The sequence below is a fragment of the Hyla sarda genome, chromosome 6 (genome assembly GCF_029499605.1).
Source record: "Hyla sarda isolate aHylSar1 chromosome 6, aHylSar1.hap1, whole genome shotgun sequence".
NCBI classification, from domain to species: domain Eukaryota; kingdom Metazoa; phylum Chordata; class Amphibia; order Anura; family Hylidae; genus Hyla; species Hyla sarda.
The window spans coordinates 261957815-261978924 of NC_079194.1; the positions used below are offsets into that span (position 1 = coordinate 261957815).

Genomic DNA, 21110 nt, shown 5'->3' on the forward strand with positions numbered 1-21110 from the left:
AGCTCTGATCCAGTAGTCTTCAACCAGCTGTTTCATAATGCTAAGTATGGTAAGAGTTGTAGATTTACAACTGGAATACAGAAGTAGGAGACCACTACTTTAATGATATTCAATATTTTTTAGCTGGAAATCAAGTGATCAATGATTAATTTAATGGCAGTTCCCACCTTCTATTCTATATGGCACTTTCAAATATGCTGAGTTGAGAAACTTAAAGGGGTATTCCGATGGAAAAAGAAAATTCTAATCAACTGGTAGCAGAAAGTTACCTGGTGGCAGAAAGCTAAACAGATTTGTAAATTACTTAAATTAATTTGAAAATCTTAATCCTTCCAGTACTTATCAGCTGCTGTATGCTACAGAGGACGTTGTATAGTTCTTTTCAGTCTGACCACAGTGCTCTCTGCTGACACCTCTATCCATGTCAGGAACTGTCCAGAGGAGGAGAGGTTTGCTATGGGGATTTGCCCTGGATAGTTCCCAACACGAACAGAGGAGGCAGCAGAGAGCAATATGGTAAGACTGGAAAAAAGAACTACACAACTTACTCTTAAGCAAGTGATTTACAATACTGTATAACTTTCTAGCACCAGTTGAATTGAAAACATTTGTTTTCTACCAGAATACCCCTTTAATTACTACCCCTGTAGTTCCCAGGATCCCATTTTGACCCCCTTTTGAATAATGACAGCATATTTGTAGGTGCTAGTCCTGTGAAACAATCCCTGTCATTATATAATATAGGTAAATATAAGGAATAAGGGTAGCACCATACCCAATTCCTGCAAAACTCTGGGATGGATGTCATCTGGGCCATCTAGCGCTGCACTTTCTGCAGGATTAAACAGGTTGATTCAGTGATTTATTCTGATTGCCATATTGGAGTCGGAAAGGAATTTTCCCCCTGGTATGGGGTAATTTGCATAAGGTTCCATTAGGGTTTTTTTGTTTTTGGTTTTGCCTTCCCTGGATCAACACAGTAGAGTTGTAGGTTGAACTTGATGAACATTTGTGTTTTCCAACCTTATACAGTGATCCCTCAACATACGATGGTAATCCATTCCAAACGGACCATCGTATGTTGAAACCATCGTATGTTGAGGGATCCGTGCAATGTAAAGTATAGGACAGTGGTCTACAACCTGCGGACCTCCAGATGTTGCAAAACTACAATGCCCAGCATGCCCGGACAGCCGTTGGCTGTCCGGGCATGCTGGGTGTTGTAGTTTTGCATCATCTGGAGGGCCGCAGGTTGTAGACCACTGTTAGAGAAAGTTGTACTCACCTGTCCCCGCCGCTCGGGACCGTCACCGCTGCCGGGGATGTTGCCGTCCATCGCTGTCGCCGCATCCCCGAGGTGTCCCCGATGCTCCGGCAAGGCCTCTGCTTTCCCGGCAACCGCGCTGTCCGTCGCAGCCATCACGTCGCTACGCACGTCGCTCCTATTGGATAACGGGACGGCGTGCATGGCGACGTGATGACGACGATGGAGAGCGCCGACGATGCAGAGGATCCTGAAGAGGATGCGCCGGAGCCCCGAGGACTGGTGAGTGACCATCATCGGAGCTCACGGGGCACCGTAAACGGCTACCCGGCGGCAGCTGAAGCAGTCAGTGCTGCCGGATAGCCGCTTATGCGATGGCCCCGACATAAAAAAGCATCGTATGTTGATGCTGCCTTCAACATGCGATGGCCTCTGAGAGACCATCGTATGTTGAAATGATCGTATGTCAGGGCCATCGTATGTCGAGGGGTCACTGTAAACTATTTAACTTTGATTACTCGTCATTTTGTATGTGGCATTCCTGTCTCTGCACTCTTGCATTTGTAAATGATGTCATCATTGGTCACTTGACTTATCCACATAGTTTCTCAGAGAAATCTTTACTAATCTCCGTGGGAGGAGTCTTTCCCTGAAATAACCCTTTTTCCTGGGTTAGAACCAATCATTACAATCCAAGGTCAAATACCCCCCCCCCCCCCCCCTTCCCAGAGGACTGGATTTTTCTATCCTAATTTAGTCTGACCCTGGCCAGAGAAGTGTCAACATCAAGTCAGAGTCTGGCTATGTGATACAATATACGGTACTTTAGCATACACCTTGCAAAAGAGAATGGGGCTGAAAATGTTCAAGTATTCTCACCACAGTGAACCAACCTGTGTAGGCAGGCTACAGCAGAGTATAACGTAATTGGACTGTGGACATCACCACAAGCAACAAAAGTGCTTAACCCCTTAATGACGCAGGGTATTTTCCGTTTTTGCATTTTCATTTTTTCCTCATCACCTTCTAAAAATTCTAACGCTTTCAATTTTGCACCTAAAAATCCATAGTATGGCTTATTTTTTACGCCACCAATTCTACTTTGCTGTGACATTAGTCATTTTACCCAAAAATCCACGGCGAAATGGGAAAAAATAATAATTGTGTGACAAAACTGAAGAAAAAATGCCATTTTGTAAATTTTGGGGGTTTCCGTTTCTACGCAGTGCATTTTCCGGTAAAAATGACACCTTCTCTTTATTCTGTAGGTCCATACGATTAAAATGATACCCTACTTATGATTTTTTCCAGAAGTACGACAAAATCAAACCTATATAACTACATGCAGGAAAATGTATACTTTTAAAAATGTCCTCTTCTGACCCCTATAACTTTTTTATTTTTCCGCATATGGGGATGTATGAGGGCTCATTTTTTGCGCCGTGATCTGACATTTTTATCATTATAATGTTTGTTTTGATTGGACTTTTTGATCGCTTTTTACAATATTTTGGACTTTGGAATTTTTCAAATAGACCGTGCGGTTTAATTAACATTATATTTTTATAGTTCGGACATTTACGCACGCGGCGATACCACATATGTTTATTTTTATTTAAACAGTTTTTTTTTTATTGGGAAAAGGGGGGGTGATTCTGGCTTGTTATGGAAGGGGTTAAATGATCTTTATTAACACTTTATTTTCCCTTTTTTTGCATTGTTATACCGTATATACTCGAGTATAAGCCGACCCGAATATAAGCCAAGGCCCCTAATTTCACCCCAAAAACCCAGGAAAAGTTATTGACTCGACTATAAGCCTAGGGTGGGAAATACATCATTCCCCCCTGTCATCATCCCCCCTGTCATCAGCCAGACCCCCATCATTAACACCCCCGTCATCATCACCCCTGTCATCATCCCCCCTTTCATCATCACCGCCTGTCAATCCCTTCATCAGTGGTCTTCAACCTGCAGACCTCCAGATGTTTCAAAACTACAACTCCCAGCATGCCCGGACAGCCGATGGCTGTCCGGGCATGCTGGGAGTTGTAGTTTTGCAACATCTGGAGGTCTGCAAGTTGAAGACCACTGAGAAGGGATTGACAGGCGGAGAGTTCACTCGAGTATAAGCCGAGGGGGGCGTTTTCAGCACGAAAAATTGTGCTGAAAAACTCAGCTTATACTCGAGTATATACGGTAGCTCCCATAAGGGGCTATAGCACTACACACACTGATCTTCTACACAGATCACTGCCAGGCAATAGCTGGGCATTGATCAGTGTTATCGCCGCTCGACTGCTCCTGCCTGGATCTCAGGCACGGAGCAGTCATTCGGCAATCGGATAGCGAGGAGGCAGGTAGGGACTGTCCAGCTGTCCAGCAAGCTTTCATCGCGACTGTCCCGAACAGCTCCACTGAGTTAACTGTCAAAGTTAACTTTCACTTTAGACGCGGTGATCAACTTTGATCGCCACGTCTGAAGGGTTAATACCGGGCATCACCCGATTGGTGATGTCCGATATTAGCCGCGGGTCCCTGCCGTTGATGGCCGCCGGGACTAACGCGATATGACCCGGGGTCCGCGCGTGACCCCGCATTCTATAGCGGGAAGGGGTCAAAGGGGTACTCCAGTGGAAATTTTTTTTTTTTTTTAAATCAACTGGTGCCAGAAAGTTAAACAGATTTTGAAATTACTTCTATTGAAAAATCCTAATCCTTCCAGTACTTATTAGCTGCTGACTACAACAAATTCAGGAAATTATTTTCTTTTTGGAACACAGTGCTCTCTGCTGACATCTCTTTCAATTTACTGTCTAGAGTAGGAGAAAATCCCCATAGCAAACATATGCTTCTCTGGACAGTTCCTAAAATGGACAGAGATGTCAGCAGAGAGCACTGGGTTCCAAAAAGAAAATAATTTCCTCTGTAGTATACAGCCGCTAATACGTACTGAAAGGATTAAGATTTTTTAATAGAACTAATTTGCTAATCTGTTTAACTTTCTGGCACCAGTTGATTTAAAAAAATAAAAAAAAAGCTTTCCACCGGAGTACCCCTTTAAAGCATATTTAGAGACGTTCAGTCAGTACAAGCTTAGTGACATCACTGCTGCTGTTTGCTAGCAGTGGCACCCAGTAGAGAACAGCAGCAGTGATGTAGCTAAGCTCCACCCACACTCCAAATCAAGCCTGGAACGGAAGATAGCGAAGAGGATAGCCGGAGAACCACAGCACGGAACGGGACAAGGTAAGTATTGTCATTGTCATCAGTGTCACCTAAACTATCTGCCTGTACCAACAGGTTAGTGCAGGTTACACTGATGACAGATTTCCTTTAAACACATCAATCCTAAAGAACTTGAACTCTGCAACCATGTGCTATAAAAGAACTTATTGTCTGGATTCTGTACAACCACATTCAAGTGTACCCTGGTCAAGGACTTCTTATGTTGTGCAGAATAACCATTGACAATTACTTTTACTTAGTAGTCTTACATGATGGTAAAGCCTAGGTCTCACATTGATAGAAGTAATGTCAAATATTTAAAACATTTATTTTAATTCATCTTTGGACACTTTTTTTTATTTTTACACCAGTTAAGAAGACAAATCAAACTGGTTCTCCAGCTACTCCTCAGTAGTAAAGCTGGCCATACACAGTAAATTATAGTCAGCTAAACCCGCTAAAAGTTGTGTGTTAGATGTCAACCTGCCCAACCCTTTTTTGTCAAAAAAACAACAACATCATAGGTGTTTGGCAGCAGCTTTTTCCCCTGTTCACAATTAAAAAACGTGCATTCTAGGTCGAGTGATTGGAAGTTATAGCTTATAGCCAAGAGCAATCTACCAATCTACCATGTATCACCATCTTAAGGCGCATCTCAAGATGTAGAAGTACTGTTTTATATCATCTAAAATTTGGGCAACTTCCAATTTGTCCATTTTAGTTTTCTTTTTAATGCAGGGGTCTCACCTCTCTGACACACAAGTCCCGCAGTTTGTCTGAGATACGATCTTCTTGCCTTTTTTGCTCTATAGGATGTTCTGTGTTCTCCAGTTCAATTTGATCTCCAGTCAGAACCTTCAGTCTTTCTCTTAGGTACTGATTTTCTTTCTCCAGACAAAGGAAGGCCTGTGACATCTCTGTGCCAAAGTCCAAAACTGTAAGATAAAGAAAAAAATAAGAGTGATACACAGTACACACGTATACAGTATTAGTTATATAGACACAAAGCAGTTTAAAAAAAGAACACAAGAATGCATCTAATAAATTAGGAGACTTAATAACAGCAAAGGCGAACCTGTGGCATGTGGGGGGCCTCTCTTCTGGCACACGAGCCATAGGCTTTCCCAGGCTCAGTCCCAGGGTCAGCACCTACACTGCTGTCTGGTGGCCACATGGCACCACTGACATAAGGCTGCCTAAGAGCTGGAGCATCACATTAGTCAACTCTCAAAGTCCCCTTAGGTGACTAGGTGAGACCGTAAGTGTTTGAGAGACCTGCTGCTTCCACTATAAGTAATGTAATTCAATCTTGCGTTCACTACAAAGATTAGATTGCCGGAAAGGGTGCCGGATTCTATCAATTGCAGTGGATGCAAGGTCACATTACATTAGTTATCCAGTACTGATCCGGATTTACATCCTGTAAATCTTTTATTAAAATTTTAAACAAAACAATAAATAAGTACAAAACAGAAACATACCATATCTGACAGAACATATCAATATAATGAATCATAAAACCAACACCATAGCATAAAATACAACACCAGTCAACCCCACACTCATTCCTCCATACAAACAAATATATACTAAATTTACAGACATTTTGCTATAATAACCATAACATACTAATAAACTATATACACTAATATTAAATGTGAATTCCCTGGCTCAGTTGCAATACCAAAACCCAAATAATTAAGCAAAACCAAACTACCAAAATTAATAATATCAACAACAATAATAATAATATATATATAAAAATAATACAAACCGACATAAACAAAATAGCTTTTTTTTTTTACATCCTGTATTATACTCTAGAGCTGTAATCCCTATTCTGCTGGTGGAGTCACTGTGTACATACATTACATTACTTATCCTGTACTGATCCTGAGTTACCTCCTGTATAATACTCCAGAGCTGTACTGCTGTGTAAATTACATTATAACAGTTAAACCTGAATACTAAGGAATTCTTTCAGAAAAACACCTGTCTGAACTTATTAAAGGGGTAAGGGTGCATTCACACCATGATTCGTTAATATTGTCACCGGATCTGGCTGGTGGATGTGAAAACCGGGCGCTCCCGTTCCCTCGCCAAACCCGGCCTGCATCCAGATAGTGACTACGGTCGGCACATTTTTACCCTGTATCTGGTTTTGTGACTGGGCTGAAAACAGTAGTATACCACGGTTTTCAGTCCAGTCACAAAACCGGATATGAGGCAAAAATGAGCCAACTGGAGTCACTATCTGACTCCGGTCGGCTCATTCAAATGAATAAGATGGGGCCGGGTCCGGCTGGGGTATGGGAGCGCCCGGTTTTCACATCCCCCAGCAGGATCCGGTGACCATATTAATGAATCGTGTTGTGTATGCACCCTAATTTAGGAATAGAAAATCAGATCTTATTTCTACTAGCAGCACCACACATGTCTTCAGGCTGAATGTGGTATTACAACTTGGCTCCATTCACTAAGCTTCAATACCAAGAAGAAATCAGCTCTGTTTTTCTAATCCTGGATTACCCCTTTCTTCCGTGCATCCATCTTAGAGTCATGTACATTACTATTCTAACTTATCCTTTAAAATCATGTGTATGAAGATCAAAAATTATATCCACTTTTAGTAACACAAATGTGTGGTGAGCGGGGTGGTATGTATGTAGACTTGTGGTGTAGGGGGACTACAATAAGAGTTTGTGATCCCAGGAGTGTTAACCCACCACACTTCAAGGGTAAGTGGTTGCCATTGCCAAGCTCCAAGTAAAGAATACCTCAAATGCAAGGTTAGGAAAATCACTTCCCTGTGGGCACTGGTGTTGCGGCGGTGGCGGTCGCCGCGAAGTGCTACGCCATTTTATGCTAGGGACGTTAGGAACCCACTCTAAATAGGTGGCCGTGACGTGGCGAGTGGGCTTGTACCTTTTGATCAAAATGTATACTAACAACCTGTTAGTTTTTGGATTCATGCTGAGAAGCAAGTAGATCAAAATACAAATTGTGGATGTGCGAACATATCTGTTTTCTCTTCTTGAATTCACATTGTAACTTTACTATAGGAATTGTCTCAAGATGGTACAGACAGTACAGTTCAATTGTAGTGTAATTTGGCTAAAGGATGCAGAAGGGAACCACAGTTGCAGCAATGAGCCATCTGGGACTTGTTGTTCTTTCCAACTGAATTGTGACCTAGACTTGTCTGAACTTAAATTGGACAGACTTGACTACCTAGCCTTGACATCACTAGAGTAGACTGATTCAGACTTAACTGAATTAAGCTTCACTTGACTTGGGAGCTGACAATCACTTCCTTTCGCTGCTTTACTGTGTGGAATCCAAAGTAGGTGGTTGCAGCCAGGGTGGACTTTAGTGGACAGGAGTCCCAGAAGGATCTTCACTCACTTTTTCTGTGGTTTGGCTATGGGGCTTGTGAGACTTCTGTTCTCCCCAAAGCTTAGACTTGACAGGACTGACGACCTGGCTGGCGGCATCCTAGTGAAGAGTAATGTCGTTATGGACCTGTCCTCATGTGGTGAAGAACAGGTCATACAGCAGCGGTCTGGACTGGACGTACGCTCATTCTCCTCTCCATACTCACACTAACTCTTCCCCATCTAGACAGTCCTGGGTGGAGAAAGGCAGAAGGCCCTACTTGGCCAAAGTGCACATGTGATTCCCCATGAATCCTCCTACAAAGATACACTTAACTCCTGACATGGTAGAGAAAATAAAATTGCATTAAACAATGATAAATACATTCAGAATAAATCACAAAATATAAGATAGTTTAGCTTGGAGCTGGAGGCCGGAGCAGACACCATAAAGTGACATCCACCTGACAGGGCAAGTGGACAACAGTGTTCCCCACCGGGACACCACAAATTCAAAATACAATATATTTAAGAACGTGTAAAATACAGAAAAAGAGTGTACATAATCTAGACAAACACCCTGCTAGATAACAGATCACAAAAAGGAAGTTCCTGGTGATATTGCACAAAGGGACCAACAGAATTACATGATATTACAAAGTGATGAAAATGCATGTAAGCTAGCCTACCCAAAAGATCAGCCCAAAAGTAAGGTGACAACAACAACAGCACTGAAAGGTACTAGTGCATAGAGGTAGATAAATATTGTTACATGGCATCAGGAGAGTATGTACCATGGTTCTGTGTCATAATTGAACGTCTCCCACCATCCCCTGTGGAGACTCTGCCCGGCAACAACAGACTAACAGCACTTGATGTTGTTTACCTATAAAGCCTTATAAGGGCAATGGAATGTGAGAATGTCATGTGACCTTCCCTGAGGCAGAGGGGATTCAAAACTTTTTTTTACATTATACCTTGGGGAGGAGGATATGAAAGCTGTTGTTTTACCTCAATAGATCAGCTTTTGTTCTGAGTTCCCATGAACCAGAGGTATGTGGTGTCTTCTCTGAAAAAAGGGGACATAAGAATGATCTCGGGACACCACAGAGCTACTTAGTTGGGGTACAAGGGTGGTTGGCAGAGGTGGGATTGATCACACTACTAGGGTGATGTATAAATCACCAACTGGGACCCCCACTTTGTAAGCATGGAGTGGTACTATGAAACTCTAAAGAGGGAGACTCTGAAAGACCTTCTGATTGCTCGAGGAAGGATGTCCAGTAGTAAGACCAAAACCATGATGATTGAGGAGTTGCACAAGTTTGACCAGCAACAAGGAGAAGTCCGAGTTGAGGTTCCTGGCCAGTGGGACACATTGAAGCAGGTAGAGTGGCGACTTGCCCTTTAAAGAGATCCACCCACTGTTAAGCAGGTGGACTGTGTGCTGGATCATGTGCACAAGCTGGAGCGGGAAAGGTGGACGAGCCAACAGGAAGTGGTAGCCCCGGCCCCTAGAAGGGAGGGAAAAGCTACCATAAGGAGCATTCCAAGAATGTAAAGAGAAATCGAATGATATTGACAAGTTACTGAGGTAGTTGAACGACAGGGTGGGAATTTACGTCTAGAGCCGGATGAGTGGGTCACCATGCTGGTGAGTAAGCTTGCCAGCTGAGCACTGACTGCCTGTGAGAGCATGCCCACTAATGACTGTCAGGACTATGAATGGTTAAAGGAGTGGCTGCTCCCCTGCTATGGAAGAACCCCTGAGGCTCACCGAGTAAAAATTTGTTATCCAGTTAGTAGTAATGCTGGAGCAGGTTTATGAGTTTGCTTCTCCTGTGGTCACCGAGTGGGTGAAAGACCGTGAACTCAAAACAGTGGGTGAACCAGAAGTTCTTGTGGACAAGTACTTGGACGCCCGTTGCAACCAGCAGATCAAAAATAATAGAGTAATAAATAAAGTACTGGATTTACTCCAGCCCAAACCCTGTTCCAACCCAGACCCAGGCCCACAACGCTTGCTCCCACAGCTGCCGGACCATCCTACTCACCACCATCTGCCAGAACCCCCTACCAGGCACCGGCTTCTGAGAATAGATGTGCCCTGAGTAAGACCAACCCTCCCAGACCTAGTGGGAGCTTTCCAGCTACTCTGCACCAACACTTGGCACCCCAAGAACAACCCCCCCCCCCTTCTGTCCAACCTCTGGTCCTCTACCTAGAAACTGAGAAGGACTTTGAAAACCTACATGAGGTGGACCCAGTCCAAGCTGCCTCCAAAGATAACTGGGAGCACCACTGGCAGTATGTGTGGGTCAATGGCAAGAAAGCTGAGGGGCTACAAGACATGGAGGCTGTACAAGTGGCCTGCGGAAATGTGCATTGGATTCTCCTTGCCCAAGTTGAAATGGATTGGGGCAATATGAGCCAACAGGTCCGAGTTGAGGTTATGCAGAAGTTGCCAGCTGAAGTGCTTCTGGCCAACGATAAGCCATGATATTCTCCTGGCTGGCATCCTCGGAATAAATAGTACCATGGATCGCTTGACTAAGAACTTTTATTGGCAATGGCTATCTGAGGATGTGAAAATGTACCTGCGCACCTGTGATGCCTGCCAGCGAGCAAGCAAGCTAGGCGACAACCCCAAGGCTAAATTGCACCCCTTACCAATTATCAAGGACCCCTTTAGCCTCATAGCTGATATTAGCGGGCCCCTCGCTAAGCCCAGCCACACCGGGAAAAAGTTCATCCTCATAGTCGTAGACTTTGTTACCAATTCTGTCCTGTCAAATGATATCACTGCACTGTTTAGAATTTTCTCCAGAGTGGGGTTTCCCTGAGAGGTGCTTTCGGTCCACGGGTTTCAGTTCTGAGCTGAACTGACCAAGCAGGTTTGGGATCTGTGTAAGATCTAATTTGCTTATGGCCCCCTATCAACCACAGAAGGTCTCTGTGAGCTCTTCAATGGGACCCTGAAGCAAATTCTTCGGACATTTGCGATGCAGTACCAGGACTGGGAGACGTTCCTGTCCAACCTCCTGTACGCTTACATGGTGGTGCCACAGGAGTCTGCAGGATTCTCTCCCTTCGAGCAATTGTATGGGAGAAGAGTTAGAGCACCCCTAGATTTGGTTCAAGGCCACTAAGAAGGAGACGGGGAGGGGGAAAGGACCCCACTACATCAGTATGTCCTCAATCTCAGGGACTGGCTGACAGAGCTAACTGCATCTGTGGCGGAGAACCTCCGGGCATCCCAGAGTCAACAAAAGGTTTGGTATCGTACCATCTGGAGGGATTAGATTAAAGAGATGCTCGATTTAGGGATCATCAAAGCAACTAAGAGCCCCTGGGCTTCTACAGTAGTACTTGTAGCTAAGGAAGATAGGAAAACTCGTTTTTGGGTGGACTACTGTAGACTCAATGCCTGGACTAATACAAATGCCTACCCCATGTCCCGAATCGATGAGTTGTTAGACTGCATTACCAGGGGCAAGTTTTTCACCACCTTAAATCTCTACAGGGGTACTGGCAGATTTCTTTGGACCCGGGTGGCGGTTGTCCCATATCTCGGGCACGGGGTGGGTGCCAGCGTCCAGAGCCAACAAAGGTAGAGGCAGTTTCCCACTGGCCCATCACTCCCACCAAGACCCAGGTTCTAGCGTTGTTGTGTACATCTGGCTATTACCACAAATTTGTTCCTGAGTACAGCTTCATAGCCAAGCCCCTGACTGACCTAATAAAGAAAAATCTGCCTAAACAAGTCCTGTGGTCTCCAGAGTGTGAAGCTGTCTTCCAGAAACTCAAACACACTCTGGTTACTGAACCCATACTGACTGCACCTCATCCCACCAAACAGTTTTGTGTTCACACAGATGCCTTTGCTTTTGGACTGGGAACAGTACTAAGCCAAGTGGATGACAATGACTGTGAGCATCCGGTGATTTACATTAGCTGCAAGCTATTATCTCGGGAGTAAGGGTATGCAACCTTGGAGAAGGAGTGTCTGGTGCTGGTCTGGGCCCTTAAAAAGTTCCAGCCATATCTATATGGGCAGTCCTTTACAGTGCTAACTGACCACAACCCTCTTATATGGCTTTACCATGTCTCTGGGGACAATGGTCGACTCCTGAGATGGAGTCTTGCCCTGCAGCCCTAAGACTTAAGGATTCAGTACCAACCAGGGAAGCAGAAATACAATGTGAATATGGCCTGAATAAAGAGCAATGGGAATTCCAGTTTATAAAACATTGGTACGGCCTCACCTGGAATATGCTGTTTAGTTTTGGGCACCAGTCCATAAAAGGGACACTGTGGAGCTGGAAAGGGTGCAGAGACGCGTGACTAAACTAAGATGGGGCATGGAACATCTTAGCTATGAGGAGCGATTAAAGGAGTTACAATTGTTTAGTCTTGAGAAGAGACGTTTAAGGGGGGATATGATAAATGTATATAAGTTTATTAATGGCCCATACAAAAAATATGGAGAAAAACTGTTCCAGGTTAAACCCCCCCAAAGGACAAAGGGGCACTCCCTCCATCTGGAGAAGAAAAGGTTTAGTCTCAAGGGGCGACACGCCTTCTTTACCATAAGAACTGTGAACTTATGGAACAGTCTACCTCAGGAACTGGTCACAGCAGGAAAAATTTACAGCTTTAAAACAGGGTTAGAGGCATTCCTGGAACAAAATAACATTAATGCTTATGAAGAAATATAAAATCCCATCCCTTTCCCAATATCGCGCCACACCCCTACCCTTCAATTCCCTGGTTGAACTTGATGGACGTATGTCTTTTTCAACCGTAGTAACTATGTAACTATCTTTGCCATTAGGTATGATATACCATGTCGTTTAACCATGTATAGATGTGAATACAGTAGAATTTCCCAATAGTGGACACTCACGGAGAATAAAAAAGTGCCCACTATTTAGAGATGTCCCCTATTGGGAAAAAAGGCCCACCTTATTCCCCTGTGCCTTATGCCAAGTTATCCCCCCATTACCCCCTGTGCCACATAATTTCCCCTTGATCCTCCTGTGCCATTTAATTCCCCCTTTATTACCCTCTGTGTAAATTCATCACCCCCCTCTTTATGAAGTGACACAGGGGGATAAAGGGGAATGAAATGGCACAGGGGGTGGTAAAGAGGGGGTGAATGAATTTGCACAGAGGGTAATAAAGGGAAAACGAAATACACATCGGAGGATCACAAGGAAATGATGTGAAACAGAGGATAAAAAAGGGGGTATGAAGTAACACAAGGGGATCAGGAAAGAAGAGGGGTGAATGATGTGGCTGGTGGATGTACAGAAGCATGAGACCACTGTTTAAAAAGCGGTCTTCTGCTTCTGTGCTGGGGCTTCTGCAGGGTGGTGCATCGGGGTCTGGGCCCCTGGGAGCCTGGGCCCCTTACTGGGGTATTGGCTGCACCCCATGACAGCGGTCCTGTGTACAAGGTAAGGCCGGCACACAAGCCTGGTTGTCCCCTATTGGGAGTGTTCAGTCCCCTAATAAGAGTGTTTTGTCCAGTACTGTCCCCTATTGGGTTTCTTTTTTCCCCTATTGGGTGTGTTTTGTCTCCTATTGGGAGTGTTTTGTCTCCTATTGGGTGTGTCCATGACTGTTATTGGGAGTGTCCCCTATTCAGAGGGTGCAAATTCATTAAGTCTTATGGGACTCTGCCAGGGAATTTAAAACTGTCCGCTATTGGGAGGTGCCCCTTATTGGGAGGTGTCCACTAAGGGGGATTTTACTGTAGTATACTCTTTGGGAGATTTATCATTGTTGGTATTTATTTGCTTTGGTTTTGCTTACAGTATGTGTGACATATTTATCATACTATCACATGAATTTGATAAATGTGGCTCCCATAAGCAAAAAACAATAAATGACTTTAGAACATCACTTTGTAACGCCACCTCCTATCTACTGCCACTTTTCTAGTCGAAAGTCACAGATTTGAGAAAATGTGTGACTTTTATATACAGTCGTATGCAAGAGTTTAGGCGTTCCTGACAATTTCCATGATTTTCATTTATAAATAATTGCATGTTTGGATCAACATTACATTTTGACCTCCTCAGTACCTCCTGGTACTGCAAGGTGGGCTTGGTGGGAACTTGCAGGGAAAACTGTAGATACCCTGACTATTAATGGTTGTGTGTTGAGTTATTTTAAGGGGACAACAACATGAAATACTGTTATACAGGCTGTGCAGTATTCTTGGAGCGGAATGTCATTTCTTCAGTGTTGTCACATGAAAAGATATAATAAAATATTTTAAAACGTGAGGTCTGAACTCACTTATGTGAGATACTATATTCATACAAACAAGAGATAAAGTCCAGCACTACTATGACCCTTGGACACCCTGTGCGCCAAAAATGGACAATATGCCTATATTAGTAAGAAGCGTATCATAGTGCTCTTTAAACTTACATGAAGACATCAGAAAAAATGAAAGTCAGCACTCACCACATCTTCAGAGTATCTTCTTTTATTTAATACTCACATTATCATAACAGGACGACATGTGGGGGGGGGGGGGGGGTACCACAAGGCACGCAGGAGTGTGAACCAGTGCTCTCGCCTTGTGGTACCCCCCCCCCCCCCTCTACATGTCATCCCGTCCTGTTATGATAATGTGAGTATTAAATAAAAGAAGATACTCTGAAGACGTGGTGAGTGCCGACTTTCATTTTTTCTGATGTCTTCATGAGATACTATACTAATTTTCATCAATTTGTAATGTAACTGTGTCAATATGTGCAACATCACCAGGAACCCCCTTTGTGCTCTGTTATCTAGCAGTGTGTTGCTCTTGATTATGTACACCCTCTTTTTTATTTTACATGTTTTAAATGTATTGTATTTTACATTCATATTAATAAAACTAGATTACATTTTTTATCTTTATATGCATGGTTTTGTTGGTGATGTACTTTTTGGTGTAGGATCCATTATTCCTTTGAGGTTTTTTGTATATTTATCCAGTACTAATCCTAAGCAACCACATCATAAAGAACCTATGGTTTTCAGTTCCTGTATAAATTTTGTCATGAGAGGGGACAAAGAGGGCTTGAGACTCAAGCGCACTCCCACTGGTACTTTCTTAGACTTCCTGATCTTAGTTTATACTGTCTATTTGGCGCTTTTTGATTATCTTCCTTATAGATTTCACAGTAATATATAAATACTTACATTCAGCTTCAGTGTCCTGTTTATTCCAGCTTTGCTCTCTCTCAATCACAGGTCTTATTTCCCACTTTGGGATGGTATCATCATCGGTTTCATACACTCTCTCCCAAACTTGAGATGTTTCTTCCCTAAGCATTCTTATCTCTTCAGCGAGAGTAAGATTATCATGGAGCAGACTCTGCACTCTTTGGCTGTCTGAGTCTCTCTCCTAAAAAGAGACAGCACAGTCACAGGCAAGATGGAACAAACACCAGCAAACATGTGGGTAAGAAAAAATAACATGCAATTGTAAAGAAATTCAACATGTTAAAGAGATTTCAAGTTCTAACTAAATACCCAATTAAATATATTGTTGTTATTTAACTAAAGATTCATATGCAGGAACTTAAGTCAGTGTTATATGACAGAGAACAACAGATGGTAAATTGAGCAGTTGGCATAAAGGTTTCTATACCATAATATTCTGAAATACTGACAGATTGTCAGAGAAAAAGCTGCTGTTAGATCTATTTTATACCATTTCAACTCTCTTGAGTTTCTCTTCAAGTAACTGCTTTTCCCTCTCGCACATTCGCAGTCTTTCTGAGCGTTCTCTCTCTGCAGAAAGTTGATGTTCTAACACTTCTTTATCTTCCAACAGACTTTGTGAAAACTCTTTTGCCTCCTGAAAGTATATATCAAATTAGAATATTTCATGACTTTCCTGTATATACTGTATACGGTGGAGTAGAGTGGGGGGGGGGGTGCAGGGTGGTGGTTGAGCACAAATTTCCTAGAAGTGTAATGTCTGATGAGCAGATGATCATCAGTTTTGTGCCCTGAGAATGTAAAGTCATCACTCAGTATTATACTGGAGGGGGAAGTCTGGAAGTAAACTCTAGTGCACTACAATACTTAGCGTGTTACTGATTGTACCTACAGGGGCAGGAACTACTTTCCGGGATCCCTGATCCTGTACAATATTTACAGAAGTGCAGGGCTGAGGTGCGAGCCGTTGGTCATTGTGCGCAATTCATTATGAGCAGCCTGTCCACAAAGGCCTAGCCTTCTGTAGGATTGGAGGAAGAGGTTTTTTTTTTATGTTGGTGAGAAGTGGGAACCTGTCTAATGGGGTCATCTACCTAATGTGGGCATCTACCATATGGAGAGGACCTGTCTAATGGGTACATTCACCTACCTACTGGGGACATCGGAAATTACCTACCTACTGGGTCAATAACATAATGGGGGAAATTATCTATCCACTGGGGGATCTATCTGATGGGGATAATTTATCTACTGGGGTGACTTACAAACCCACACCCATTTAACCCACCTTATGCCCACCCCCTCAACTTACTCTGCAGGGCACCGAGGGAAGAATGGTGCGAATACACTGGAATATACAGACCCTAAGATGTTTGTCTGGCAGATTATGTTGAGACAAATCATGGTTGGAAAAAATCTTCATGGCAGTTTGAGCAAGATAGAGAAGAAAAGGAAAGTGAATGACTCTCCATACATCCACTACGGGTAATGTTGGCCTGTGTATACTGTTTCTTCTTTAGTATCAGTATGATAGTATTCCCCAGTCACTATGGGGGGGAGGGGGGGTAATGTGTAGTCACAGTGTGGCAGTATTGTTTGTCTCTTGTTTAGTAGTTATTGCTTATATTGATCTGCTGGCGGCTGTGAAATGGCTTTTTCATAATATACAATGTTGCATACAGTTTTGTCAGGTTTTTGCTTCCCGTTTTGGGGGAAAAAATTGATACATAACAGTATTGCAAAATCGGGGATCTGAATGTAGCCTTAAAAATATGTGCAGAAGTCAAACCTGCAAAGCTCGCTGGACAAGATCCATGCCACGTAACTTGTCAGTGAGAGAATTTAATTGTCCTTCAGAGCGTCGTGAACGCTCTCTTAGCGCATCAAGTTCATCACGATATCCACGAGACTGTGCAGCCAATTGGGAGAGTTCACGGACCTTGAGAACAGAGAAGAATTTGGTTATTTGAGCACTGATATACACTGAAAATTGTTATTAAAATTCAAGGGGTATTTAAGTAGAAAATACAGCAAATATTCGCCCAATTTTTACACAAGCTCTAAATGTTGTATGAATATTGACAGTTTTCGCTAGTGCTCACTAATGAGCAGGGCTTAGTGGAAAGGGGTGGGGTTTGGTGATGGGGCATGGTCATCCCGCTTACCAGATTTATGGCAGTTTACACTTTATTGCGCCTCCACTTGAATACATTGAACCTGTGCACTGGTGTGGCATTTTAGACCCGCACAGTCTTGATAAATGCCCCCTCAAATCTTTTGTACCATTGAATATAAAATATTTGTTTTTAAGTCCTGGAGCAAGTGAGGTTAGGTTTTCACCACATTTATGTAAACTGTTGAAAGGATCTGTTTCGAAACAAAACAAGATCCAGACGACATAGTCAACGGCGGCAGCTACGGGATGTATCTTGTTGCATCCTGTTTAAAAGTACCTTTTCTCTAAACATCAAAAAAAAGACTCAATACCTTTCAAAAGGATGCAAAAATGTGGTGTAAGTTGGACCTTTACCCTGGTGTAAATGGGGCCTTTAAATGGGTTCTAAATGCCTTTTATCATCAGAGGAATTTAGTATCACAAGGATGGCAATTCAAATTATTGGGTGACCATGTTATATGTGAACAGACCAGTTGATTTCAATAGAGACGTGCTGATTTTAGACACTCTCCCCTCTGGCTAATAAAGGGGGACCCTCCCCTCTATAACATACAATTTTTAGTCATCTGGAAATCATAGTGAGTGTAAAACAAAACGGTTCACATTTTGTACTCCACCTGCTGATGCATTTTTCTTAGCTCCACCTCCAGCACTTGAACTTGTTGTTGACTGTCAAGTAAATCTTCTGATTTCTCTTCCCTTAAAAAATCACAAAGAAAAGCACAAAGAGAAAATCCTGAAATGATATACTTCATTTTCACACATAGTAGCTAAACCTGTAATATGAAGGTTTACATTGTTATATGAGATTGGGGTCATCTTAAAGAGGACCTATGGCCAATTGGGTTGGTTTGAAACCTGAGCTGCCTATATATATATATATATATATATATATATATATATATATATATATATTAACTTCAAATCTGGGTGATAACTGGGTGATAAGAGGTGTAATGTTTTTTTAGGCTAATGTGAATCTGAGACTCAAACAACATAAGCAACTACAGTTGTCACAAGATTATCTACATCTGTTCAATGATAGTCCGCTCATACACACTGTATTCTTTTCAGTAGGGAGAAGGGAATAAGCTGCGTTTCCCTTTGGCATCAGCTTTTATAGCAGAACAAAGTATTCTTCTTGTTTATTTGATTTCTAGATGCAAGGTAACTCACCTTTATAAAAGAAAAAAATGACATTTGTTGCTGCAGTAGAGTCTGTCTGGCATAAAATGCTGCATGTGGCCTTATTTACTAAGAGGCTGCAAGGCATGGGTAAGTGACCCCCCACTGATCACTAAAGCAGTGTTTATGTTTTTTTAGGTATCCCAAGCACAAGCACAGTTTTTGTTCATACTGTAAAGTGCTACATCCCTTACGGCTATTATGCAAGCTACGTATCACAGAAACATACATAAGACTTTTACCCTTTGCCGAAACAAGCATTGCATGATACAATATTTCTTTGTGCAGTTTGCATGAGAGAGTTCAGTATTGGCCACCAAGTGGTCATAAATGGTAAAGCATTTTCTTGTGATAAAAGAACACACAAAGAAAACCCAAACAAGCAGAAATACTTGCTGCAGATATTCTACACTTTGAATACAACTTCACAGTGTTGCAAGGCTACAATGCTACCAAAACCTTTTTATCAGAGTTGGTCCATGTGGTCCCATGTTATCGGTGTCAGAGGATGCACACAAGATCTTACATTCTACACATGACTTACAACTCTTGGCGTACACGGCGCAGCTTGCTCTGTAGATCAGCAATGCGCAGGGAGTGATTCTGCCAAGCATTTGGGTCAGAAATTACATTTTGAAACATTGTTTGAGACTTGGGTTCAGTTGGTCTGGTCTTTTGGTCACATTTGATGATTGATAGTTGCTGTAAAGAAATTACATAAAGCTTATTATTGAGGATTTGGAACAGCTATACAATACATATTGTTATGGGTTATCTGTGTACATCATATACAAGTTTGAATATGTGTGAGCTTTGCAAAGTATATCCCACTGGAGACTGCGCAAGTATAAGGTCAAAAGAAATAAAGCAAGCGCTTTCAAACCGAAATTCTGGCATCATTCCAGTACTTAGTATTATGAAAAACACAAAGACTGACAGACCGATGCGCAATCTAATCCTTATTAAAGGAGAAGGAGTGAGGAATAGGTCTAAATGTGCTCACCTATATGTGTTGCGCTATGAGCACAACACCACAGCTCGCTTGTTCCCACAGTGAGTGGTATGGAGGAGTTCAGCCTGCACTGATCCCGTGTCCAGCAGGTGAAAGACGGTCAGGTAGAATCAAGTAGTGGACCCCCTCTTCGTCAGGTTGACGAAGAGGGAGTCCCGCCCCTCGAAACGCGTTGTTCGCATGCCTTTGTAAAATAAACTGTTTGTTGTTTTATTAAGTCCGTACCTTGCCGGGTATTATTTACTAACCCTTCCCTACTGAGAGGAGAGCGCCGCTGACTGCACCATTTCATCGGGATACCTTCCTTCCACTACTACATTCCAGTACCTAATAGAGTAGGAAACTCCAAAACTTGTTCTTTATTCCATGCATAAGAAATACTTAAGTTATTATGTATGGAATAAAGAACACATTTTTGATTTTAGTAGTCATACTACCATTTTCTTCTTCTATTTTTCCTCACCCACATCCCCTACTCAGAGCCTATGCATCGTTCCTGTGAATATCCGTATTGCTAATATGTGACACTCTTTTAATCTACTACACAGGTATTTTAAATTACGCTGTGTCATACACAAGTCCCATTCAAGCGCTTACTGATACATATTTTCTAAATATTCTCTAGAATGTTTTATGATATACAGGAATTCATACTTTCAGCACAGCAGCTCAGTTGGGCTTTTTTTCCACATCCACTTCTAGCGCTATTGTTATATTATATATAGGTTGAACTTGATGGAATCTGGTCTTTTTTCAACCTTAAAGGAGTACTCCGGTGGAAAACATTTTATTTTTTTTTAAATCAACTGGTGCCAGAAAGTTAAACAGATTTGTAAATTACTTCTATTAAAAAATATTTATCCTTCCAGTACTTATCAGCAGCTGTATGCTACAGAGGAAATTCATTTCTGTTTGAATTTCTTTTTTGTCTTGTCCACAGTGCTCTATGCTGACACCTGATGCCCGTATCAGGAACTGTCCAGAGCAGGAGAAAATCCCCATTGCAAACCTATGCTGATCTGAACAGTTCCTGACACGGACAGAGGGGTCAGCAGAGAGCACTGTGGACATGACAAAAAAGAAATTCAAAAAGAAAAGAATATCCTCTGTAGCATATAGCTGCTAAAACGTACTGGAATGGTAAAGATTTTTTAATAGAAGTAATTTACAAATCTGTTTAACTTTCTGGCATCAGTTCATTGAAAAAAAAAAAAAAGTTTTCCACCCGTTTAACCCCTTAACCCCTTAAGGACTCAGGGTTTTTCCGTTTTTGCACTTTCGTTTTTTCCTCCTTACCTTTTAAAAATCATAACCCTTTCAATTTTTCACCTAAAAATCCATATTATGGCTTATTTTTTGCATCACCAATTCTACTTTGCAGTGACATTAGTCATTTTACCCAAAAATCTACGGTGAAACAGAAAAAAAATCATTGTGCGACAAAATCGAAAAAAAAACGCCATTTTGTAACTTTTGGGGGCTTCCGTTTCTACGCAGTGCATATTTCGGTAAAAATTACACCTTATGATTATTCTGTAGGTCCATACGGTTAAAATGATACCCTACTTATATAGGTTTGATTTTGTCACACTTCTGGAAAAAATCATAACTACATGCAGGAAAATTTATACGTTTAAAAATGTC

General features: G+C 42.3%; 1 protein-coding gene across 3 annotated transcripts in view; it reads right to left on the reverse strand.

Moving 5' to 3' along the window:
- The window catches only part of CCDC88B (coiled-coil domain containing 88B), a 95961-nt gene that overhangs the window by 27505 nt on the left and 47346 nt on the right, over window positions 1-21110 (reverse strand). For all 3 annotated transcript variants that reach the window (XM_056527150.1, XM_056527151.1, XM_056527152.1), the window contains exons 8-13: window positions 18999-19156; window positions 17887-17968; window positions 16883-17032; window positions 15584-15730; window positions 15070-15274; window positions 5240-5427 (exon numbers count right to left, since the gene is read on the reverse strand). In XM_056527150.1, coding sequence (XP_056383125.1) covers window positions 5240-5427; window positions 15070-15274; window positions 15584-15730; window positions 16883-17032; window positions 17887-17968; window positions 18999-19156 — 930 coding nt within the window. The remainder of the gene's footprint in view (window positions 1-5239; window positions 5428-15069; window positions 15275-15583; window positions 15731-16882; window positions 17033-17886; window positions 17969-18998; window positions 19157-21110) is intronic.